The following is a 26,308-nucleotide window of genomic DNA, read 5'->3' on the forward strand; positions in this document are numbered from 1 at the left end:
GTCAGAAAGAAACAAAAATAGCTTCTTAGCAAAGATCAATTTCTCAAGCAAGAATTTTGCTAGGACTCTCTGAGAGTGGTCCGAGTTGGGAGGGGAAAACTGAAAACTAGCTGTTATTGGCAGAGAGGATTGGAAATCTCTTTCTTATTGGTCTAGCCGGTGTCATGGCTAAATTCCCAATCTGGCCCTCATAACGTCATGGCCCCCCATTCATCCCTAGCTTCCAATTGGCTCATTCATCCCCCCTCTCCCCTGTAACTATTCCCCAGGTTGTTGCTGTAAATAAGAATGTTTTCTCAGTCAACTTATTGGTAAAATAAGGGTAAAAGAAATCAATAAAATAAAACGAATATATCACCAGGCAGGCCATAGCTCCATCCCAACAAAACAGGGTGAAATTTCAGGTGACCTTTTCAAACAGCTCTTACCCTAAAAGGGCATTATCAGCATTTACACAATTTAACAGTATTATTCCAACCTCATAAGGCAAAAATATATATAAAATACAAGCAAATCTAATTTTTGACTGCACTGGGTCTTTAAAAAAAATAGTTGCCACTGACCATAGGAGCACTTGAGTAAATGACTTGGCACTGATGCTGGGTAAACTCAAAACGAATTCCTCTGGTGTGTGTGCAACCATTGCAATATTCATTTCTGTTCAGTCACGTTGCTTACTATGGTACTTGTAGTATACACACAAACAAATGTAGTGATTTGAGTGTTTGTTTGGTATCTGAGGGAAAGTGCTTGCTGGCTGCTGCTGTCGCCATCCTCTAAGGCAGATGAGGTCAGACAGGCGGGTGGGTGGTATCTTAATTTGCCAACCGGGCTGAAATTTAAGACGACCCCCTCTTTAAGCCACCAGTTCTGGAGCCCCCACTCCATAGATCAGTTATTCTTGGTGTCTACTGAACTTTGTGACCATATTTTTCTGGAGCACTATCTCGGCCTCATATGCTCTTCTTTAAGAGCTTCTGCAACAACAGGTAAGAACATTGAATATGACCGTTGCATAGGAGTGTTGTGTTTAGAATGACTGCATCCAGATCCACAGCATTGAAACAACAGGTCAGATAATGAGAACATGTATAAACTTGCTATTGTAAAGAACAAATTACAAAGTACATTCATCTGAATGTAATAGATTCATTATAGTTCTGATGTTACAAGTTATTGTTTTGCTTATTATTAAATGAAATTGAAGACTATAATAGAATATAGTATGCTCCTCAATTAATGCATCAGTCATCAATGATATAGCCTATCTTGTTTGTAATGGATACATATATAATGCCTTAGGCTACTGCTGTCGTCGTTGCTTCCAGAGCTCCAATATGGATGGAATTTAACTTCACTTTCCGTCACACCATCACACACCACTGTTCACTTTCTCTAATGGGCGGGGTTATGCATTACTCTACTCCTCTACTCCAATTCTGATCCAATCAGACTCTTTTGCTGGTGTAACCAATGGTTACCAATTCACAAGCATTATGGGATGTGCACGTCAGCTTCCTGTACAATGGTATTCCCTGCAACTACGTCAACATTTTCGCTAAGCTAAAGCTTCTTACTACTTTATGAATTAATTTTAACACGCTTTCAGAGGTTTCGTCTTCACAATCGGGACTTGCTTTATCAAAGGGAAAATGAATGCAAAGAGTCAGCGGGAATACCTGGACATAACGTCAGAGCAGTGGGGTAATCGTTTTTGATTGCTACATAGCTGTCTGTTGAATCAGGGGTGTAAGTAATCATTACTCCAAAATTTGCAACGAAAACAAGCGTTTCTATTGGACAGCTTTAGTAAACAGGGAGGTACCTACCTAATTATGTCCAATAGAAACGCTAGTTTTCGTAGCAAAACAGGACGTTTTGCAACTGTTTAGGGTAATGATTACACCCCAGGGGGTGACGTTGTTGACAGTATAATGAATGGTTCAAGGCAGGAGTAGTAGGTCATTGTCATGCATAAATCTATGGTTGTCATCAGCCAACCGTTTTTGTTTATGCATGCTATCAAACATAAGTCAATTATCATTCGTTGGCAAGGTCTTGGCGTACTTTCTACTAAAGAGCCTCTACTACATTGTCAAAAAGGCAAGGGGTCAGGTTTTATCCCACTAAGCTTTTAAGGATAGCAACGTGTTTTGGACATCTTTTTTTGGTGCAGTCCAGACTGGCTTTTATTTCAACGTCGTTGATGTTTGGTTCAGATTTTGTCAGGTCTGGACTAGACATCTTCACGGATCCACCAGCACCTGAATACCCGATAATTCCAACTAATGTCATGGGTCAGATCTGATATGATTGTCACGAGTCTGAGGTATGTGTAATTTGAATTGTCTTGTCCGGTAGTGCCCATACAGATCCGAAAATGATTGCTGCAGTGGAGGGAGGGGGATAAATTGTATAATTAATGCTGCTGCTCTTGCTTTTTATGAGAGTGGCACGTGTAGTTTGTTGTTGGCCAATCACGAGTCGGCAGTAGGCTACATTCATGTGTGTCAAAAGTTAGGAGCGTGGTTGGGGAGTAATTAAGGATTACAAAAACGGTAACTGTAGTCCGTTACAGGCAAAAATATTGTAATCAGATTAGATGATTACTTCGAGGTTTAGTTTTAAATTCAGAAAGGATGTTTGCGAAAAATGTTTTTGATACTTATGTTTTCTCAATGACATTCAAACCAGCATTGAAAAACGCAGCAAGTTTAAATGTATTCAACGTAAGCGAGTCTGACCATAAATCAGAGACCACTATGATGAAACACCAAGTGACAAATGCGCTCTTGCAAAAGCTGCATAGTGTGGATCCCAGCCTATGGAATAAAAGTGAGGCTTGTTTTGCTCAATCTAATTCATGCTGGTTAAAAAAAAACTAATCCATAAACCTAATGGACACATGCTCAAACTCGTACACTTTTGATAGACTTAAAGGGGCAATCTGTAGTTGCTACATTCATTTTTGGACTTATAATAGGCAGAGTTGCAAAGAAAAAGCCATATCTCAGACTGGCAGGTAAAAAGAAAAGATTAAGATGGGCAAAAGAACACAGACACTGGACAGATGGACTCTACCTAGAAGGCCAGCATCCCGGAGTCGCCTCTTCACTGTTGACGTTGAGACTGGTGTTTTGCAGGTACTATTTAATGAAGGACTTGTGAGGCGTCAGTTTCTCAAACTAGACACTGTAATGTACTTGTCCTCTTGCTCAGTTGTGTACCAGGGCCTCCCACTCCTCTTTCTATTCTGGTTAGAGGCAATTTGTGCTGTTCTGTGAAGGGAGTAGTACACAGCGTTGTACGAGATCTTCAGTTTCTTGGCAATTTCTCGCATGGAATAGCCTTACTTTCTCAGATCAAGAATAGACTGAGTTTCAGAGGAAAGTTATTTGTTTCTGGCCATTTTGAACCTGTAATCAAACCCACAAATGCTGATGCTCCAGATACTCAACTAATCTAAAGAAGGCCAGTTTTATTACTTCTTTAATAAGAACAACAGTTTTCAGCTGTGCTAACATAATTGCAAAATGGTTTTCTAATGATCAATTAGCCTTTTAAAATGATAAACTTGGATTAGATAACACAAGGTGCCATTGGAACACAGTAGTGATGGTTGCTGATAATGGGCCTCTGTATGCCTATATTCCATAAAAAAATCTGCTGTTTCCAGCTACAATAGTCATTTACAACATAAACAATGTCTACATTATATTTCTTATCAATTTGATGTTATTTTACTGGAGAAAAAATGTGCTTTTCTTTCAAAAACAAGGACATTTCTAAGTGACCCCAAACTTACAGTAGTGCATGTGGTAGATGGGAGCAATAATAAATATTCTGGTGTATTCTTCAGTTGACATCTTCTTTCCTATATATTAAGAGGCTTGATAAATATTATTGTGATATAATGCTTACTAATTATGTGCAGTTGAAATTTGGCCATAAAAATCAATGACCGAAATTACTTATTTTCATCTGTAAATTACGTATTTTGAACGTCCCGAAAATACGTTTTTTCAACATGCGAAATAGACATCTTTTCAATGTTCTAAAAATGCATATTTTTAAAGTCTGGGAAAATACGTATTTTCGATGTTCAGAGAATATATATTTTCGACATCCAGAAAAGTCTTTATTTTCACCTTTCTTTCAGCCACTAAAATGCACATGACGTCAATGGCAGGAAAAGACGTCTAAAATAGGTATTTTCATCATGAGTTTGCTTACTGGGATGTTTCTGCAATGTTGCCGTCATGCCAGAGCATGCCAGTGCCAATGCAAGACATATTACAATTTGCCATATGTCACTGTATCTAGCAAGCAGGTTTGGTGCATGATATGTAAGACTATTGATTACCTTTGTGTGGAACGTGTTATCTCTCTTCAGTGTAAGACATCACATCCACCACCACCATGCCAGAAGGGGAGGTACACCAGAGGAAGGGGAAGTCCAAGAAGTCCAAGTCAAAGGGCAAGGGGAAAGGCCAAGGTGGCAGTGCCAGCCCCAAGGCGGGAACCTTAGATGGGCAAGATGAGCTGCCATTATTGCCCTCCATCCAGCCCGTCAAGAAGGCTGTGGAGGAGAAGGTGGCCAAGGTGGCCGTGGCCAAGGTGGAAGAAGAGTCGTCCATTTTCATCGGTCTCCAGGTGGTGTTCCCCTACCTGCTGGCTGGGATGGGGATGGTGATGGCTGGGATGGTGCTGGACAGTGTCCAGGTGAGTGCTCCATGTTGTCTTGAACCCCGATATCCAGCCTTCTCATGGTCGAGTGAATGCATCACATGACTATGAAGTATATACAGTAGGCAGTCACTGACGCTTACTCTGTTGGATCATCTATCAAATAAAAATGCCAACATCTTGGTGTGTCTAATCTTATCAGTATTTGAGGACATAATTCATACTTCCAAAGGAATAAAAGTGAATTGACACTTCAATATTGATTCTTAAAACATAAATTACCTTCCATACATGCCACTCAAATTGGTTAAAATAAGTCATTTGTTTTGCTATAATGCTTTCATCAGTCCAAAGTAGATCCAGCTCGAAATGTGTTTAACCCTTCAAGACCTTGCTAAATATGCATTAGGTTTTTGACTGTTTTTGACAGTGTTTGGATGACGGCCTTACAGCTTTAGTTTCAAATCCTTTTTCTAGTTCCTTGCTACCTTTGGGGAAATGCATTTTCAACTAATTTATTCAAAGGTACAAGATGCCCACCCCAATTGTGTCATCTAGTTAGACTGGCAAAGCCGCCTGATCTCGCGAGCTTACATATATGTTCGCTAGCGAAACAGACTGTAAGCTTGCGAGATCAGGATGGTTTGTACGAGGCTACCATCTAGTGCCCTAAAGCTCCAAAGTGCTCAAAAGCGAATGACAGTCAGTGGCTAGGTGCTAGGTGTTGTTTTGAAATTCATGGGATTCAGGGACAAAACATATTGTTAGTATGCAAGAAGTTGGCATACTTTAGGTTTAGGTTATGCATTGTGTCCTTAAAGTTGGGCTGGGCAATATATCTTGTATTCAGGATGGTTGCGAATGTAATGTGTATTTTATTAGATTGCAGCATTCCATGATTTCAACATTATTTGATTAGACGAGTACAGAGAAGCGTCAACAGGAGAGGGTTGGTATGCTGCTGAAGTATGGCTCATTGCATGTCTCTTTCGCTGAATCACTGCTCTGATGCTGCATGGTGCTGGCTTTGTCCTCTACTCTGCCCGTCGTCCCTGGCATTTGGCAGCCGGCTTACCCACCGGTGAGTAATCAGATGCTGGCTCTCTCTTCCGCTCTCTCCCTCTCTGTCTCCTTCTCTTTCCGTCCCTCCGCATCGTGCATGTGGTTTAGGGGAAACACAGCCGTGAGATCAGCTCTACGTATACGGCAGAGGGGGAAGTGGTAGGATGCCCTAACATAAAGAGACAGTCACAGCATGCAGAGGGATAGACAGAGGCAGCCTGAGCAGAGGGGCATGAAAATAAGGACTGAGGGAGGATAAGAGAGGGGCAGATACCAAGTGGTCACATGAAAAGGGGTGACACTAAACCCAGAGAGGAGCAAAGCCAGCCCACCAGTTAGAGTAAAGAGCAGGTCCCTGACATATGTTTCTGACAGGACTTAAATCTGTTACTACAACCGAAGAGGAAAGAGACTCTGTGTGCTAGAATAAAGAGAGGGAAGTCGGAGGGGGGGATAAACTGTGCGTTTAAGAGGGAGAGGGAGCATGGAGTGAGTCACGACACTAGAGCGAGAGAGGGAGGAATAGAGAGAGTGTGTTTCAGTCTGTAAGCCGGTCATCCTCCTGAATGACTGTGGCGCAGACAGACAGCCCTCCCCCTGCAGAGGCCTCCCTTGGTGGTGAATGAGTCTCCAGGAACCTACTGCGTTGCTGTTTTCTCAGAGGGCACAGAGAACACTTCTCCTGTCAGTGAGCCAGCAAAGGGCCATCGAAAAATCTAACAAATGGAACAGGAGCATCTAATGGGTCAGAAGGATCAACTGCACCTGCTGCCTCTTTCTCTTCTCTTTCAAGGACCGGGGATTGAGTGAAAGGCTCTTGGTATAGGTTAATTGTTTGTTTGTGAGGTAGTGAGATGGAGCCTGCAAGCTGTTGGTGTATCATATGATGGAGAGAGTGATCACTCTAGTGATGTCTGGACCCCTCACCAGGACTGACGCATCAAAGGACTAGACTGTTGGGGTTTTCTGAGTTTGTTCCATTCTCTCTCATTTCTTCTGGGGTAAAGGAGTATTCTAAGGTCAAGAACATGGCGAGGACAGAACAAGAGCAGCGTCTAACTTTAAGAGGACTTTAATCAAGTTCACCCACTTTTCAGGGTCCATTGTTACTACTTCATAGTCACCAGCTTTGTCATGACCTTTCATGAATCACAGAAAGCAACATTGCAGTGAAGTCAAGATCCCACCTGTGAGGTAAGCGGCAGAGACACTAGCTTGTGGTGCTTACTGGCGAAAGAACAAAGTACTCGTCTGTGGATCTCAGGCTGTCACTGTCCACCCCCCGGCCCTTTCTCCCTACCAGTCAAGTGTTTGAGTAATGGGGTAAGTGTGTACAATCATGGTGGTGACTCGGCTGGAACTGGAGCTGTGCTACCAGGGGAAGAAGTTGCGCGGTTTCACCTGTAAGCTGACCCGCTCTGCCCACGGCTTCCTGCCTGAGAGCTCCTGGCAGATCGCAGCCCAGGTGCTGCTGCCATACCTGGTGGCTGGACTGGGAATGGTCTCCGCTGGCATCATCATGGATATTGTTCAAGTATGGATCCATGTGATGGGCTTCCTATCTCCTTCTACTACTGTATAATCGTGTGTGTGTGTGTGTGTGTGTGTGTGTGTGTGTGTGTGTGTGTGTGTGTGTGTGTGTGTGTGTGTGTGTGTGTGTGTGTGTGTGTGTGTGTGTGTGTGTGTGTGTGTGCGTAACCTATTATAGTCCTATTTTTATGTGGTTTGATAGGAATCAAAATGGTCAGGTCATTAAAGGCCAGCAGGGATGGGACCACTTACAGCACTGTCTTTTAGAACATCTGAGATAATTGTTTTGAGAATGGTTTCCCTCCTGTTGTAACCCCTCTGGGAAATAGCGATGCATTTTAGTCACAGGGTCACCAGAAAGATGGAAAATGACTTAAAACAGAGGAGTCATCATGCCTATGATTTGCTTATCAGTTTTTCATGATAATCCAAACTGGGTTTCTGTTTATATCCTCTCTCTATTTTGGATGTCAGTTTTGAACTCTTTCTCCACCTTCCATTGCCATACAAATCAGATGTGGAGGTGGGAAAGGTTGGTCTGGGGAGGCTTTCATTGAATAGAGAGAGAGAGTGGGCGGTTGGCTGACTGAGGGAGGACTGATTAATCAGACTGGGAGTGAGAGAGACAGCGGTGTGCCTCCCCAAATGGCACCCTATTCCCTATGTAGTGCACTATATAAGGGATAGGGTGCCATTTTGGTCACAGACAGAGTAGGAGCTCTGAGCTGGAGCTAGGGCTCTGGACCGCCGACCAGTGGAGGCAAAAGGAACTGGGACACTTCCCAAGATAGGGCCCGAATGTGACAGCCTTTAGTCGACATTCGAGAAGAACTTGAGAGCGGCGTTTAAAAATAACCGACCCCACCCCCATCCTGGCAAACGCTGACTTATCTGTTTATTTATACATGCCTCTATTTTTAGATCTTCAGTAGGGGGTTTGTAGACACGTTGTCAAGCGGAACTCTTAGACACTCAATTAAGCTATTTTAATTTTCTGTCTGACAAAATAGTTGCCAATATATCACTGAGATTAAACTCATGTAGGATTTGAGACTAATATTTAATTTTGAAGATCACAGTTTACAAATAAAAGAAGGGCTGCTGGTGTTGAATGATTGTTTTAGCGTTGGGATGATGGTTGTATTTAAGGACAATATAAGTGTTTATCCCTGTCGGGGTCCAGCTGAAAGAACACAGTTGATGATGATGTCTGTGTGTTTCAGCACTGGGAGGTGTTTAAGGTCATCACAGAGATTTTCATCCTGGTTCCAGCTCTGGTTGGACTGAAGGGCAACCTGGAGATGACCCTGGCTGCTCGCCTCTCCACCGCAGTGAGTCCACATTTTAAAAAAAATATATATTTTTATTTATTTCACCTTTATTTAGCCAGGTAGGCAAGTTGAGAACAAGTTCTCATTTACAACTGCGACCTGGCCAAGAATAAAGCAAAGCAGTTTGACACATACAACAACACAGAGTTACACATGGAATAAACAAAACATACAGTCAATAATACAGTTGAAGAAAATCTATATACAGTGTGTGCAAATGAGGTAAGAAAAGGGAGGTAAGGCAATAAATATGTATACAGAATGGTGTCGTCTGCGTAGAGGTGGATCAGAGAATCACCAGCAGCAAGAGCGACATCACTGATGTATACAGAGAAGAGAGTTGGCCCAAGAATTGAACCCTGTGGCACCCCCATAGAGATTGCCAGAGGTACGGACAACAGGCCCTCCGGTTTGACACACTGAACTCTGTCAGAGAAGTAGTTGGTGAACCAGGCGAGGCAGTCATTTGATTTGATTGACAGAGTCGAAAGCCTTGGCCAGGTCGATGAATGAATACGGCTGCACAGTAATGTCTCTTATCGATGGCAGTTATGATATTGTTTAGGACCTTGAGCGTGGCTGAGGTGCACCCATGACCAGCTCTGAAACCAGATTGCATAGCGGAGAAGGTACGGTGGGATTCGAAATGTTCGGTAATCTGTTTTGTTAACTTGGCTTTCGAAGACCTTAGAAAAGCAGGGTAGGATGGATATAGGTCTGTAGCAGTTTGGGTCTAGAGTGTCTTCCCCTTTGAGGAGGGGGATGACCGCGGCAGCTTTCCAATCTTTGGGAATCTCAGACGATACGAAAGAGAGTTTGAACAGGCTAGTAATAGGGGTTGCAACAATTTTGGCAGATCATTTTAGAAAGAGAGGGTCCAGATTTTCTAGCCCGGCTGATTTGTAGGGGTCCAGATGTTGCGGCTCTTTCAGAACATCAGCTGTCTGGATTTAGGTGAACGAGAAATGGTGGGGGCTTGGGTGGGTTGCTGTGGAGGGTGCCGGGCAGTTGACCGGGTTAGGGGCAGCCAGGTGGAAAGCATGGCCAGCCGTAGAGAAATGCTTATTGAAATTCTCAATTATAGTGGATTTATTGGTAGTGAGTGTTTCCTAGCCTCAGTGCAGTGGGCAGCTGAAAGGAGTTGCTGTTATTCTCCATTAACTTTTTTGAGTTTTTACTACAGGATGCAAATATCTGTTTGAAAAAGCTAGCCTTAGCTTTCCTAACTACCTGTGTATATTGGTTCCTAACTTCCCATAAAAGTTACATATCACGGGGGCTATTCGGTGCTAATGCAGCATGCCACAGGATGTTTTTGTGCTGGTCAAGGGCAAACAGATCTGGAGTGAACCAAGGGCTATGTCTATTCCTGGTTCTACATTTTTTTTGAATGGATCGTGCTTATTTAAGATGGTGAGGAAGGAACTTTTTAAAGAATAACCAGGCATCCTCTACTGACAGGATGAGGTCAACATCTTCAGCAACATCTTAAGCATCCTAATATATAAAAAATATATACCATTTAGAATATGCTTTAATCCTAATAGTCATACTTGTATACGTTTTACATACGGAATCGAACCCACTATCCTGGCGTTCGAAGCACCATGCTCTACCAGCTACTGACCTATATAGGACCGCATCCTATTGTATATAGTACGTAGTATTAGCCAAAGTAGGATGGCAAAGTGGCCTGGTCTCTTTATGCTCTCTTGCTAACTCCTAGGGGCTAGTGTCAAAGTGTAAATAAACACACATTTCCCCACACATAATCACATGCATAGCTCTTGTTGAAAAGCCAAAGTTTGATGTTGGTGTATGCTGTACTGATGATGAGCTGTCTTGTTTAGGCTAACACTGGACAGCTGGATGACCCCAAGCATCAGTGGACGATGGTGTGCAGCAACCTGGCTCTCATTCAGGTAATCTCCAATTGATTTATTGGGATACAGGCCGACAGGAAGATGGACATAAGTCTTCCACGGCACTACTTGGCCTTTTATATCCAATTCTGAAAGACAGGCACAGTAACTGTAGCCTGAGGCTAACTTGACCTCGAGAACAGGATCACCATAAAAACAGCTGAGGTTAGGAAGAGGTCAAGATAGCCCTTATCCAAGGCATAATAATGAAGGTAGCCTAAGCCCATAAGGTATGTTAGATGTGATGGATGGACCCAGGGGATGTGAAGATCGATTCTCTCCACAGGTTCAGGCCACGGTGGTGGGCTTCCTGGCTGCCGTGGCAGCCATATCACTGGGGGCCATGTCTAGAGGTGGGGTGGAGCTGGACCAAGCTGCTGTGCTCTGTGCCAGCAGCATCATCACTGCATTCGTGGCAGCACTGTCTCTCGGTGAGTTGACCCTCAGGGTGTCTTTATTGGATTGAGATTCCAAATGTCTTGATCGTAGTATCTGTTAACAGTTGTGCTCACAGTCACCCCCTCTCTCTCACTTCTCCATCCCTCGCTCTACCTACCTCCCCCTCTCTCCTTCCTTCCCTCCATCCCTCTCTCTCCCTCCCTCCCTCCATAGGTCTGGTAATGATTGGGGTGATCATTGGCGCCAGGAAAGTGGGCATCAACCCAGACAATGTGGCCACACCCATCGCTGCCAGTCTGGGAGATCTAATCACACTGTCCCTGCTGGCTGGAGTCAGTACTATACTCTACCAGTACCGAGGTATGGCTTTATAATAATGGATGAAGGGTTTAATTCAACTTTTAATTAGAAATCAGTAATTAGGGCCTCCCGAGTGGTGCAGCGGTCTAAGGTACTGCATCGCAGTGTTGCGGCGTCACTACAGACTGGGGTTTGATCCCAGGTACAATTGGCCCAGTGTCATCCGGGTTAGGGGAGGGTTTGGCCGGGGGGGCTTTACTTGGGTGCCTGCAGGCTGACTTAGGTCGTCAGTTGAACGGTGTTTCCGCCGACACTTTGGTGCAGCTTTAGGGTTAAGCGAGTGGGTGTTAAGAAGCTCGGTTTGGCGGGTCATGTTTCGGAGGACGCATGACTCGACCTTCGTCTCTCCCGAGCCCGTTGGGTAGTTGCAGCGATGAAAGAAGACTGTAATCATGAAATGAGGGTAAAAATGACCATAATAATACATTTTTTAAAAGATAGCAATAATTAAACAATTAAGAGTCAGTAGAGTGCATGTATCTGGGTAAATAACTATTTAAGCAAATTAAGACCTTCTACACATTGTGGTAGTATTATTCAGAACCAGCAGAGGTCAGAGGTTTCACTGAACAAACATATAAATGTAACATGTTAAGTGTTAGTTCCATGTTTCATAAGCAAAAATAAAAGATCCCAGACATTTTTCATACACTCAAAAATATAATTTCTCTGAAATGTTATGCATATTTGTTTATCTCTTTTAGTGAGCATTTCTCATTTGCCTAGATAATCCATCCACCTGACAGGTGTGACATATCAAGAAGCTGATTAAAACAGCATGATCATTACACAGGTGCACCTTGTGCTGGGACAATAAAAGGACAGTTTTGTCACACAACACAATGCCACAGATGTCTCAAGTTGAGGGAGCGTGCAATTGGCATGCTGAGTGTCCACCAGAGCAGTTTGTATTTTTTTTTTTTTTTTTTTTTGGGGGGGCTGGTGGATCAGCTTAATATTGCGGAAAGAATGTTGCTTCCAATGTAATTGTCTGCATCATTTCCAATCCCCCATATTTTTTGGGGTAAATATATATATCCATTCACGTATGCATACATATACACATATATACATACACATACCTACATAGACATACATAATTTTTTTAAAGAGTATACCTTTGTTATTATTCCCCGCAAACCCTACCACCGATCCCCCAATTGGAGTAAACTGATAAACATTTCTGTTTTTACCTTCAATTTATACATCTTATACACATTTTACAGACACAGTCTACTTTATAATAGTTCTCTCTTGTTTGTTCTTAGTCCTTCCTCTATTTCTGTTGTCCATCCAGTTTGATTTCCACTTGTAACTGTGCTATTTCACAATAGCTCCGCACCTATACACATTTCACAGATCCCGTATGCCCTACATTGTTTATCTTGTTATTAGTCCCACCCTTCAGCTCCACTCAACCTTTCCCATCTATCTTCCAACATCATCCATTTCGGATTTTTATTTTCCATATATTTTTCAACTGTGCTGTGATGCTTCACAAAAGATTTGAATCTTCCTATTCTCATAGCTTCCACGGATTGTAAATTAAAAATAAACATTTTTGCTAAAATAATTATTATATTATTGATTGATTGACTATGGCTTTTCAGATCCCCCAGTATTGCTATCTGTAGCGTTAGTTCTACGCAAATGTTGCAATTCTTCAACCATTCCTGGACCTGTGACCAAAAACGAGCTACATGCGGACAATACCAAAATAAATGGTCTAATGACTCTGCCTCCTCACAGCAGAATCTACAGAGCTGGGAAGATTGTATCCCCCATATATATATATAACATTCTATTAGTTGCAAGAATTTTGTACAATAATTTATATTGAAAAATTCGAAGTTTTGAATCCGGCGTTGTTTTGCGTATCAATTCATAAACCATGTGCCATGGAATGGGTACATCAAAAATCTCTTCCCAACTATTTTGCAATTTATATGGCACAGCTGTAAGTTTTTTGGTCCTTAAATGAAATTGGTATATGTTTTTATTTATCACACTTTTCTTTAACCATTTATGTTCTTTAATATAAGGCCGACATACAAGTTCCTTACTTTTATCCCCTTCCACCTGCCTCTTCCATTTTTGTGGTAATGCTGCAATTAATTGGTTGTAATTTTGGGTAGAGCAGACATTTCCATATGTCTGTTAGCTGCATGTGTGACATTACTCCACCAGTCCTATTTATGATATCATTCACAGAAATTATACCTTTTTTAAACATTTCTTCGATAAATACAGTTTTTTTTATCAATTACTATATTTGAATTTAACCACAAGATTTGTTGTACTATTTGTTCCGTCCTTTCAGGTGGATTAAACTGAAATTGCAACCAACTTTCTAAGGCTTGTTTGTAGCAGTTTGTAGTTGTATTTATTATGGATCTGCCAAGGCAGCAGCTACTCTTCCTGGAGTCCAGCAAAAATGAAGGCAGTAATATACATTATATTACAATTTTTAAACATTAAAAAAATGTTTTTACAACAGATTGCACAATACATTAGAGGGGGCCCTCAGGCCACAACTCTACTTGAACACACAATCCAGGTGTACGTGTGTCTATATTGTGCATGTTATTTGTGTTTTTGTATGTGTGTGTTTGTACCTTTTGTGTGACACTTCATAGTCCTCGCTGTTCCATAAGGTGTATTTTTATCAGTTTAAATCAGATTTTACTGCTTGCTTAAGTTACTTGATGTAGAATAGTGGGGGGTATGCATGAGTGTCCGAGCTGTGTGCTAGTAGTTTAAACAGACAGCTCGGTGCATTCAACATGTCAATACTTCTTACAAAAACAAGTAGTGATGAAGTCAATTTCTCCTCTACTTTGAGCCATGAGAGATTGACATGCATATTATTAATGTTTGCTCTACATGTACATTAAAGGGCCAGACGTGTTGCAGTGTTTTGGGCCAGTTGTAATTTTCCCAAGTCCCTCTTTGTGGCACCTGACAACAAGACTGGGCAGTAATACAGGTGTGAGAACTAGGGCCTGTAGGACTTGCCCTGTTGATATTGTTGTTAAGAAGGCAGAGTAGCACTTTATTATGGACAAACCTCTCCTATTTTTAGCTACTGTTGCATCAATATGTTTTGACCATAACAGTTTACAATCCAGCGTTACTCAAAGCAGTTTAGTCTCCTCAATTTGCTCAATTTCCACATTATTCATTACAATATTTAGTTGAGGTTTAGGGTTTAGTGAATGATTTGTCCCAAATACAATGCTAGGACTAACGGATTTCTTGCCACCCATTCTGAAACTGACTGTTACTCTTTGTGAAGTGTTGCAGTGATTTCACTCTCTAGTAGCTGACGTGTATAGTGTTGAGTCATCCGCATACATAGACACACAGGCTTTACTCGGACCCAGTGGCGAGGCGTTAGTAAATACTGAAAAAGGGGGCCTAGACAGCTTCCCTGTGGAATGCCTGATTTTACCACAGTTATGTTGGAGAGGCTACCATTAAAGAACGCCCTCAGTGTTCTGTTAGACAGGTAACTCTTTATCCACATTATAGCGAGGGGTGTAAAGCCATAACACATGTTTTTCCAGCAGCAGACTATGATCAATAACGTCAAAAGCCGCACTAAAGTCTAACAAAACAGCTCCCACAATATTTTTATAATCAACTTCTATCAGTCATTTGTCAAGTGCTGTGCTTGTTGAATGTCCTTCCCTACCAGAGTGCTGAAAGTCTATAGTTTGTTTGTTTACAGTGAAATAGCATTGTATCTGGTCAAACAAAATGTTTTCCAAAAGTTTACTAAGGGTTGGTAACAGGCTGATTGGTCAGCTATTTGAGCCAGAAAAGGGTGCTTTACTATTCTTGGGTAGCAGAATTACTTTTGTTTCCTCCAGGCCTGAGGGCACACAATTTTTGGTAAACTTAGATTGAAGAGATGGCAAATAGGAGTGGAAATATCATCCTCAGTAATTTTCCATCCAAGTTGTCAGACCCAAGTGGCTTATCATTGTTGGTTGACAACAATATTTTTTTCACCTCTTCCACACTTACTTTACGGAATTCAAAATTACAATGCTTGTCTTTCATAATTTGGTCAGTTATACTTGGATGCGTAGGTTTCGGCATTTGTTGCTGGCATGTCATGCCTAAATTTGCTAATCTTGCCAATTAAAAATGTTTTGAAGTTGTTGGCAGTATCAGAGGGTTTTGTGATAAATGAGCCATCTGATTCAGTGAAGGATGGAGCTGAGTTTGCCTTTTTGCCCAACATTTTATTTAATTAAGGTGCTCCAAAGCTTTTTACTATAATTCTTTATATAATTTGTCTTTGTTTCATAGTATAGTTTCTGCTTCTTTTTTGTTTCTGTTTAGTGACATGATTTCTCAATTTGCAATAGATTTGCCAATCGGTTATGCAGCCAGACATATTTGCCATTCCTTTTGCCTCATCCCTCTCAACCATAAAATGTTTCAATTCCTCATTAATCCATGGGGATTTAACAGTTTTTACAGTCATTTTCTTAATGGGTGCATGCTTATTAGTAACTGGAGTAAGCAATTTCACAAATGTGTCATGTGTAGTGTCTGAATGCTCATCATTACACACATATTATTTACATACATCATCAACATAGGAATCACTACAAAACCTAATTCTAGGAGCTCTTATACACAATATTAGGTCCAGAATTTGGAACTTTGGTTTTCCTAGATATGGCTACCATATTGTGATAACTCTATCCAATGGATGTGGCTACTGCTTTACAGGAGAGTTCTGTAGCATTAGTAAATATGTGATCAATACATGTGTATTTCATTCCTGTGCTGTTTGTAAATACCCTGTTAGCTTGATTGATAACCTGAACCATGTTGCTGGTACTGGTTACAGTTTGACGCTTTTTCTTGAGTGGGCAGCTTGATGAAAGCCAGTCAATATTTAGGTCACCCAGAAAATATACCTCTCTGTTGATATCACATATACATTATCAAGCATTTCACACATATTATCCAGATACTGACTATTAGCACTTGGTGGTCTATAGCAGCTTCCTACATTTTAAATAGTTCCCCCCCCCCCCTCATCAATCTACACACAACACCCCATAATGACAAAGCAAAAACAGTTTTTTGTAAATTGTTGTACATTTATAATTTATGTAAATGTGATATTTCAGAAGTATTTAGACTCTTTACTCAGTACTTTGTTGAAGCACCTTTGGCAGCGATTACAGCCTCGAGTCTTCTTGGGTATGATGCTAGAACCTTGGCACACCTGTATTTGGAAATTTCTCACATTCTTCTCTGCAGATCCTCTCAAGCTCTGTCAGGTTTGATGGGGAGCATTGCTGCACAGCTATTTTCAGGTCTCTCCAGAGATTTTCGATTGGGTTCAAGTGACTCTGGCTGGGCCACTCAAGGACATTCAGAGACTTGTCCCGAAGCCACACCTGCATTTTCTTGGCTGTGTGCTTAGGGTCGTTGTTCTATTGGAAGGTGCATCTTCGTCCCAGTCTGAGGTCCTGAGTGCTCTGGAGCAGGTTTTCATCAATGATCTCTCTGTACTTTGCTCCGATCATCTTTCCCCCGACATCTGTTGTAGAATGGTAGGAAGAAGCCTTGTAATGTCCAGTACTCGTTAGCACAGGGTTATTTCCTGTGGACCACAGCTGGTACAAAAGCTGAGGAGGTGCGGCCGCTCTTTCACCACGAGTGGCCTCGCAGACCCCCCAAGGATTGATAGGCGGTGAGGCCCGATGGACCCGAGCCAGCTGTAGAATCCATTGTGGCTGATGGAGGGCCCGGAGTCTGACACCCTCACGGTCCGATGAGGGGGGGAGTTCTGAAGATCTGAAACCAAGTTAGAAGCCACCGATGAGGGAGCCAGAACAGAGGATGAAGGCCAGAGAATTGAATGTTAAGTTCTTTACCGAAAGTCGCCTTCAACGTAGTTTTAGAGGATTTGGCAGTACGTCTAACCGGCCTCAAAACCGCAGACCACGTGTAACCACGCCAGCCCAGGACCTCCACATCCGACTTCTGCACCTGCAGGATCATCTGAGACCAGCCACCTGGACAGCTGATGAGGGTGGGTTTGCAGTGTGTTTGCACAACCAAAGAATTTCTGCACAAACAGGTCAGAAACCGTCTCAGAGAAGCTCATCTGCGTGCTCGTCGAACTCACCAGGGTCTTGACCTGATTGCAGTTCGGTATTGTAACTGACTTCAGTAGGCAAATGCTCACCTTCGATGGCCACTGGCACGCTGGAGAAGTGTGCTCTTCACATATGAATCCCGGTTTCAGCTGTACCGGGCAGATGGCAGACAGCATGTAGGGCGTGGCGTGGGCGAGCGGTTTGCTGATGTCAACGTTGGGAACAGAGTGCCCCATGGTGGTGGTGGGGTTATGGTATGGGCAGACAAGCTACGATGGCAATTTGAGTGCACAGAGATAACGTGATGAGATACTGAGGCCCATTGTCGTGCCATTCATCCGCCGCCATCACCTCATGTTTCAGCATGATAATGTATAGCCAAGTGTCGCAAGGATCTGTACACAATTCCTGGAAGCTGAAAATGTCCCAGTTCTTCCATGGCCTGCATAGTCATCAGTCATGTCACCCATTGAGCATGTTTGGGATGCTCTAAATCGATGTGTACGACTGCATGTTCCAGTTACCGCCAATAAGCAACTTCGCTCAGCCTTTGAAGAGGAGTGGGACAACATTCCACAGGCCACAATCAACAGCCTGATCAACTCTATGCGGCGAATGGAGGTCACACCAGATACTGACTGGTTTTCTGATCCATGCCCCTACTTTTTTATTAAAGGTATCTGTGACCAACAGATGCATATCTGTATTCACAGTCATGTGAAATCCATAGATTAGGGTCTAATGAATTTATTTCAATTCACTGATTTCCTTAACTCAGTGAAATCGTTTAAATTGTACCATGTTGCATTAATTATTTTGTTCAGTGTAAGTTCCCACTCATCTGTTGCCTGTGGTCTGCACTAACTGTACAGTTAGCTACTTTTACAAAGCCTAATTTAAACATGGCGTTAATGTTTAAATATCAGACAATTTCTAACAATTTTGGAGGTGCTCTTATGTCAGATGAATTGTGTTCTATGTGTGTGGGAGCAGTGCATTGTGGACACTATTCTAACGTGTTTTCTCTGTTGTGTAGACGTCTGGTACCTGTCTCCCCTGTTGTGTGTGTTCTTCCTGGCTCTGATCCCTCTGTGGGTTGTGGTGGCCCGGAAGAGTCCTCAAATCAAGGAGGTCCTCGTCTCTGGCTGGCAGCCTGTCATCGTAGCCATGTCTATCAGCAGGTAAGACACACATGACACCTTATCATATGGTCCTGTATGACTCAGGTGATAGAGCTTGCAACGCCAAGATTGTGGGTTCGATTCCCGGGGCCACCCATACGTAAAATGTATGCACGCATGACTGTATGTCGCTTTGGATAAAAGTGTCTGATAAATGGCATATATTATTATTATTTTTATTAAACATTTTTAAAAACATGTATCTGATCAGTAGATGTTTTCTTTATGACGTTTTCCAGTTTTGGGGGACTCATATTGGACAAGACTGTTAGCGACCCTAACTTTGAGGGGATGGCCGTCTTTACACCCGTCATGAATGGTGAGTGGACTCATCTTGGTTAAATGAAACTAGAAAGTGGTCTCTGAACACATTATACAAGGATGGAAAGGGGAGAGTTGAGTTATTAACTACCATGGGACATTCATGTGCCTGGCTCAGTCAGTTAGCTGTCTATAAATGACACATGCTGAGAGATCCTTTCAAATGAGAGTGTTTAAGAGCACACGGCCAGATGTTCTTACCCACAAATGGCAGTGTCCCAGGCTGATATTGGCTGCCTGACGCTGAGTATTGGATAGCCTTTGGACCTCAGTTAAATATCGTGGTTAGAATTTCCCCCTCCTGATACTATGACTATTACCCCGCACTTTGTGTTTTACCAATGTCCCCTCAAGTCTTTTCAAGTCTGAGAAACACATCTGTATTGGTGTTTGATTAGGATATGACAAAAACAGTATTTTAGTAGATGTTACCATAGAATCACGTCACACACATGCCTGTACGCACACAAACACACATCTACTGTTTGTTTGCTGTTGCATTTGTGCTGTTAACAGTAGCCCCTGTACACACAGGATTGCCAGGCCGTCATTGTAAATAATAATTTGTTCTTAATTGACTTGCCTGGTTAAATAAAGGTAATATTTTTACATAAAAATAAGTAAGACAACTTTATCAATAGCAATTTGTTACTCCACTTGGTGGCAACCGTGGCACGACCTCAAGCAGGTAGAGGGCTGCACCTTTGGATCCAGACAGACAACTTTGGGATGAAAAGGGTTTTTTGTCCCGCAGATTATTTGCAAGCGGTCGTCTTTCTGCATCGTATGCATGTGCCTACCTATTAAAGGCATATTAAAAGCACTTATGTGCACTTAAGCCCCTTCACACTTCTTGTGCGTTCTGATGGCCTCACAGCCACTATCCCACTTCTGACACCACTGTAGCAAACTTAGGGGGCAGGAAGCTAACCCTGGTCCTACGCATCGCACCAATAGGGTTAACCCTCTTGGTGGAAATTGTAACGTGGATCATATAGCAAAGATTGCTACAATATGTGTGGTCTCAATAAAATAGAGTAGACTGCCTATGGATGGGTGGAGAATAGTGTGGCAGTCACACTGCGTGACAAAAGTATGTGGACACCTGCTCGTCGAACATCTCAAAATCATGGGCATTAATATGGAGTTGGTCCCCCTTTGCTGCTAAAACAGCCTCCACTCTTCTGGGAAGGCTTTCCACTAGATGTTTGAACATTGCTGCGTGGACTTGCTTCCATTCAGCCACGAGCATTAGTGAGGTCGGGACACTGATGTTGGGCGATTAGACCTGGCTCTGTCGGCATTCCAATTCATCCCAAAGGTTGAGGTAAGGCCTCTGTGGAGGCCAGTCAAGTTCTTCCACACTGATCTCGACAAACCATTTCTGTATGGACCTGTGCACAGGGGCGTTGTCTGAGACAAGGAAGGGCCTTTCCCAAACTGTTGCCACAAAGTTGGAAGCACAGAATCGTCTAGAATGTCATTGTATGCTGTAGCGTTTAGATTTTCCTTCACTGGAACTAAGGGGCCTAGCCCAAACCATGAAAAACAGCCCCAGACTATTATTCTTCCTCCACCAAACTTTACAGTTGGCACTATGCATTGGGGCAGGTAGTGTTCTCCTAGCATCTGCGAAACCAAGATTGTCTATCCAGAGAACGCGTTTCCACTGCTCTAGAGTCCAATGGCAGCGAGCTTTACACCACTCCAGCCGACGCTTGGCATTGCGCATGGTGATCTTAGGCTTTTGTGCGGCTGCTCGGCCATGGAAACTCATTTCAGGAAGCTCCCGACGAACAGTTCTTGTGCTGATGTTGCTTCCAGAGGCAGTTTGGAACTCTGTAGTGAGTGTTGCAACCGAGGACAGACGATTTTTACGCACTTGAGCACTCGGCGGTCCCGTTCTGTGAGCTTGTGTGGCCTACCACTTGGTGGCTGAGCCATTATTGATCCCAGACATTTCCACTTCAAAATAACAGCACTTACAGTTGACCGGGGCAGCTCTAACAGAACAGGAATTTGACAACTGACTTGTTGGAAAGGTGGCATCCTTTTTAAGTCACTGAGATCTTCAATAAGGCCGTTTTACTGCCAATGCTCGATTTTATACACCTGTCAACAACGGATGTGGCTGAAATAGCCGAATCCACTTATTTGAAGGGGTGTCCACATACTTTTGGTGATGTATTGTATCTTTTCAAGGAAATAACTTAAATATTATTAGGCTATATAGTTTACAGTGTCGGTAAATAAATATTGATAATGGAAAGAATTGGAGGGCCCTCAACCAACAAGAGTCGAGGTCTGCAAATCGTCCCGCTCTTAAAAGGTAGGCTATATCCTATATGCAAAACATAGCTCGTGAGAAAGTGCAAGTGTCCGATCTCATTATTCTTGCAGCTTCATGTGCAGTAGCGATACCTCTCCTAGTTGGGCGTGCGATATCAGGTGTGCTTGTGGTCTCAATTAAATAGAGTATGAGGCTATATCCTATGCAGAAGCAAGGGCAGATATCTTTCCAAGGAAATGAACTTCCTAAATAACGTAGTTTGAAGAAAGAGAGAGAGAGAGAGAGAGAGAGAGAGAGGACACTTGCACTTTCTCTTGAGCTACGTTTAGTAATCAATATTTATTTCTAGGCAATGTAGTAAACTATAGCCTAATCATAATAGTTTATAGTTTACTCCATTGCCTAGAAATAAATATTGATCACCCATATTTGTGTCCATCTGAAATTCATCCCTCTCCTAAAAGGTAGGCTATTAAGACTATGCTAAACGTAGCTCAAGAGAAAGTGCAAGTGTCCGCGCTCCAACTCTGCTCTCTTCAAACTATGTCTAGTCTAGCATATTGGCTGACACAGCCCAGTAATACCGATAGCTTAATATAAGGGGCTACGTGAAAATCTCTGGTCATTTAACCTAACCTATTTCTTAGGTTATTTTAGAGCATTTTGATATTACCTATAGTATAGGGTGCACACTTGCTGGAACCATGGCTGTCAAGCGAGCTGCCTGAAATAACATTGCAGGACTACAGTTGGGTTCAAGACCAGGGAGCAGATGAGAGTCCGACAGAAAGCCAGCGGGAGCGGGCAGGTGCGGTATGAAAAGCTGCAGGATGAAGGGTGCAGGATGCAGAAATCAGTCCCGTGCAGACCTCTACAGGCAGGGATCTGTCCATGTGGAATTGATGAATCAAATAAGAAATGAAATAAATCAACAATTCCTAAGAGTATATCCTCATGAAGTCAAAAGCATGTGGTGGGCAACATGTGTTTTACATATAGAGAGTCATATTTCAATGGGAAAAGCAGGTGACTATATAATAGGAGACTTGTGTGGTTGATATTCTTTCCATGCTCGGTGCTTCCCCTCAGGTGTCGGAGGAAACTTGGTGGCCATCCAGGCCAGTCGGATCTCAACCTACCTTCACTTCTGGAGCATGCCTGGAGTCTTGCCCTATAAGATGAGACAGCACTGGCCCAGCCCCTTTACTACCTTCTTCACCTCAGGAAAGGCTCCTCCACTCTGTCTTTCTATAGAGGGTCATGGATTGCATGTAGATATGTTTGTAACAAACAAAAAAACAAGGAGAATATATGCCAGTTAATTCCTCTCTGTTTGTGATTTAGCATATAAGAACTTTACTATTTGGAACCCCTCTTGCCATTCCTGTTATATTTATCCTCTCTTTGTCATAGTATTTGAACAGATTTACAATTCAGACAGTGTAATTCAGACAGCTTCCACAGTAACTAAGTAGATAAGAAAGCTACCTACAGTATTCATTAGTTGCCTTTGTCTCTCCAGGTGTGAACTCCAAGTCAGCGAGGGTGTTGTTCCTACTGGTGGTTCCGGGCCACCTGGTGTTCCTCTATACCATCTCTCTGCTCCAAGGCGGCCACACTGCCCTCACTGTCACATTCATCGTCTGCTACCTGTGTGCCGCCCTTCTCCAGGTACGCCCTATCCCCTCGCCTGCTACCCCTCAGTCACTGGTACACTGATGGAGTTTGGTAAAGTCTCATACAGACTTGTAAGGACTTTCATTATATAGTTATTGAAGTATAAGGACTTCTGGACTTCTCATTCAGATCTGCTGTGTGATGGATTTGTCTGTCTGTATGGGATGTTCCTCCAGGTGGGCATCCTGCTCTATGTGGCTGACCTGATAGTCCGTCTGATGTGGAGGAGGAGTCTGGACCCAGACAACTTTTCCATCCCCTACCTGACAGCCCTGGGAGACCTGCTGGGGACCGGCTTCCTGGCTTTGGTCTTCCGCTCCGTCTCACTCATGGAGGGGCTGGGACTCTGAAAGGGAGGGAGGTCATGGGTCTGCTACAGGCCTCTCTGTGCTGTGCCTTCCCAGACCAGGGGTCTGTATCATCTCCCTGCCCTGCCTCTCCTCTGCCTTCACCACTGGAGGGAGTTACTCTGCTGGGCGTGGGGATGGCAGTGTGACTGACTGACGGACTGCACGCACACTCACTCACTCAGCTTACAGTTCATCAGGAGGTGTGGGTCATTTAAAACCTCAGAAAGTATGGGTTGATGGGACTCATCAACAAACTCAACAAACTCAGCAAACTCATCCAGGTCCTATTTCACACACCCCACATGTCACCTGTGAATGTGAGACAATGGAAAAATCAACACACTAAATTGAACTTTTTCTGAAATTAGAGAACGGTTATTGATCGATAATGGGTGCATTGTATGTTGGTGTATGAAAATTAATTTTAACTTGTTTACAGTATTTCTAGATGTAGAATGCCGAGTGGGGCTTGGCAACATCCCTTTCATTATAGACATAACTCAAAAAACCTTACTTGACTGGTAACAACAGGAACATTCTGTTGTAGATCGAAGTAGAATCATCTTCATACGTCACCAATGCTTAGCTTGAAACTACTGCACCCATTGAAATTGAAACTAGGGTGTGGGAGAGAACTGGACCTGTGAATGTATCAAGGATCGAACATATTTGAAGGATATCAGTATTATTTTGTGATTTTTCTATGAGCAGCTTACTATCACAGTGTTAAATTAAATATCTGCAAATGAAACTTTTAAGGAAGGCAAGTCTTAAACCATAATTAAGTTACCATTGGCATGTCATCAGTAATGTGAGATGGGGTAAGGGAAACATTGAAACTGTTCTCAAATCTGGTCACGGTGTAGGCATCTTGTCACGTATGACAGGACGGAAAACGGTATCATAGCAAAGTGTTACTAATGTTTTACACATCTTAATGTTCAGCAGTAATCTTAAATGCAAAAACAAAACCTTAAAGTACACAGTATCTGTCAAGTCCATGTATCATGAATGTTACATGTCGGGTGTGTTTTGTAAAATCACATGTCTATTTCAAGAGAAGGTAGCTTTATTTAAAACATTGCAATGTCCCCATTCACATGCCTTCTGTACGTTACAACTGTAGTGCCCTCACTGCCAGCTCATGGTTAAGGGGCTTGAATAAGTAAACATAAAAATGAAACAAACTCATGTAAATGTATTCTTTATTTTGTTTATCCTACCGTCATCAACATTTCATGAATTTGAATCACTTTAAAATGTACATACATCCATAATTTCAAAGTTCACTACATTGAATCACACATTGTAAAGCTCATTTCATAGAGAATGTTACAATCTGGACTATACTGTATCTAGTAACTTACTTTTGAAGAGATGGTCGTTGGGTCAAAATAGGCATTTGGCGATTGATAGGCAAAATTCAGTGTACCTGTCTTTAACTGCCATTTTCCAAAAGTCTGACTCTTTTCACTGTCCAACTCATTTTTCTCAGCTTCAGAAGCATCTAAATTCACCAAAGTGTGTGTGGTTATCCTTAGATATATTCTCCGGAATTACTCAGAGGGAATTGTTGATTTGTCACGTATTTATTATAGACTACATTACAAATTTTCCAAAAATGCTTTTTATGTACAGGTAACTGCCAAAATAATGGAAACACTTGAGTAAATGAGGGATACAAAGTATATGGAAAGCAGATGCTTCCACACAGGTGTGGTTCCTGAGTTAATTACGAAATTAACGTCCCATCATGCCTAGGGTCCTTATTTTGGCTACCATGGCTATGCCCCCATAGGATGACAATGCCCTCATCCACAGGGCATGAGTGGTCCCTGAATGGTTGATGAGCATGAAAACACTAAAACCATATACCATGGCCGAATACAACAGGTTAAGGACTTACTTACTTAACCAACAATACATTTTTAAGAAACTAAAGTTAAGAAAATATTTCTAAATGAACTAGAGTAAAAAGTAACAAAATAACAATGGTGAGGCTATATACAGGGTGTACCGGTACTGAGTCAATGTGTGGGGGTACAGGTTAGTCGAGGTAATTTGTACAAGTAGGTAGGGGTAAAGTGACTATGCATAGATAATAAACAGTGAGTAGCAGCAAATAGTCCGGGTTGCCATTGGATTAATTGTTCAGCAGTCTTATGGCTTGGGGGTAGAAGCTGTTGAGCCTTTTGGACCTCGACTTGGTACCGCTTGCCGTGTGGTAGCAGAGAGAACAGTCTATAACTTGGGTGACTGGAGTCATTATTGGGCCTTCCTCTGACACCGCCTAGTATTTAGGTCCTGGATGGCAGGAAGCTTTGCCCCAGTTATGTATAGGGCTGTACGCACTACCCTCTGTAGCGCCTTACGGTTGGATGCCGAGCAGTTGCCATACCAGGCGGTGATGCAACCGGTCAGGATGCTCTCAATACTGCAGCTGTAGAACATTTTGAGAATCTGGGGACCCATGCCAAATCTCCAAGTCTCCTGAGGGAGAAAAGGCGTTGTCGTGCCCTCTTCACGACTTTCTTGGTGTGTTTGATAGTTTGTTGGTGATGTGGACACCAAGGAACTTGAAACTCTCGACCCACTCCACTACAGCCACATCGATGTGAATGGGGCGTGTTCGGCCCTCCTTTTCCTGTTAGTCCACGATCATCACCTTTGTCTTGCTCACGTTGAGGGAGAGGTTGTTGTCCTGGCACCACACTGCCAGGTCTCTGACCTCCTCCCTATAGGCTGTCTCATCGTTGTCGGTGATCAGGCCTACCACTGTTGTGTCGTCAGCAAACTTAATGATGTTGTTGGAGGCGCGCTTGACCATGCAGTCGTGGGTGAACGGGGAGTACAGGAGGAGACTAAGCACACACCCCTGAGGGACCCCATGTTGAGGATCAGTGTAGCAGAGGTGTTGTTGGCTACCAGGATCCAGTTGCAGAAAAAGATGTTTAGTCCCAGGGTCCTTAGCTTGTCCCAGGGTCCTTAGCTTGTCCCAGGGTCCTTAGCTTGTCCCAGGGTCCTTAGCTTAGCCCAGGGTCCATACTTACCCTAAATGAAGTGACTGA

The 26,308-nt window shown here is 42.8% G+C and overlaps 1 protein-coding gene across 9 annotated transcripts; it reads left to right on the forward strand.

The window, feature by feature from the left end:
• Positions 1-888: 888 nt before the first annotated feature.
• On the forward strand, positions 889-24,431 carry LOC129860489 (solute carrier family 41 member 1). Of its 9 annotated transcripts, none has more exons than XM_055930907.1 (12): positions 938-989; positions 4,160-4,208; positions 4,394-4,722; positions 8,502-8,609; positions 10,460-10,531; positions 10,818-10,962; positions 11,144-11,290; positions 18,458-18,602; positions 18,842-18,921; positions 22,303-22,434; positions 22,733-22,884; positions 23,067-24,431. In XM_055930907.1, the coding sequence occupies exons 3-12, from the start codon at positions 4,420-4,422 to the stop codon at positions 23,238-23,240; spliced, it is 1,458 nt and encodes a 485-aa protein (XP_055786882.1). In that variant the 5' UTR covers positions 938-989; positions 4,160-4,208; positions 4,394-4,419; the 3' UTR covers positions 23,241-24,431. The 9 variants fall into 9 exon arrangements, with proteins under 9 accessions (XP_055786881.1, XP_055786882.1, XP_055786879.1 ...); XM_055930904.1 differs by lacking the exons at positions 938-989; positions 4,160-4,208 and adding exons at positions 1,480-1,704; positions 2,220-2,329; XM_055930908.1 differs by lacking the exon at positions 938-989 and adding an exon at positions 2,351-3,143.
• Positions 24,432-26,308: the final 1,877 nt, after the last annotated feature.

The sequence above is a fragment of the Salvelinus fontinalis genome, chromosome 8 (genome assembly GCF_029448725.1).
Source record: "Salvelinus fontinalis isolate EN_2023a chromosome 8, ASM2944872v1, whole genome shotgun sequence".
Classification (NCBI taxonomy): Eukaryota; Metazoa; Chordata; class Actinopteri; order Salmoniformes; family Salmonidae; genus Salvelinus; species Salvelinus fontinalis.

What these genes read in the sequence shown, in the direction of transcription:
- LOC129860489 (XM_055930906.1), top strand. Translation starts at nt 4,420, where the DNA reads ATGCCAGAAGGGGAGGTACACCAGAGGAAGGGGAAGTCCAAGAAGTCC. An exon ending in CTGCTCGCCTCTCCACCGCA is followed by an intron (nt 8,610 to 10,459) that starts GTGAGTCCACAT and finishes TGTCTTGTTTAG; the next exon opens with GCTAACACTGGACAGCTGGA. An exon ending in CTTTACTACCTTCTTCACCT is followed by an intron (nt 22,435 to 22,732) that starts CAGGAAAGGCTC and finishes CCTTTGTCTCTC; the next exon opens with CAGGTGTGAACTCCAAGTCA.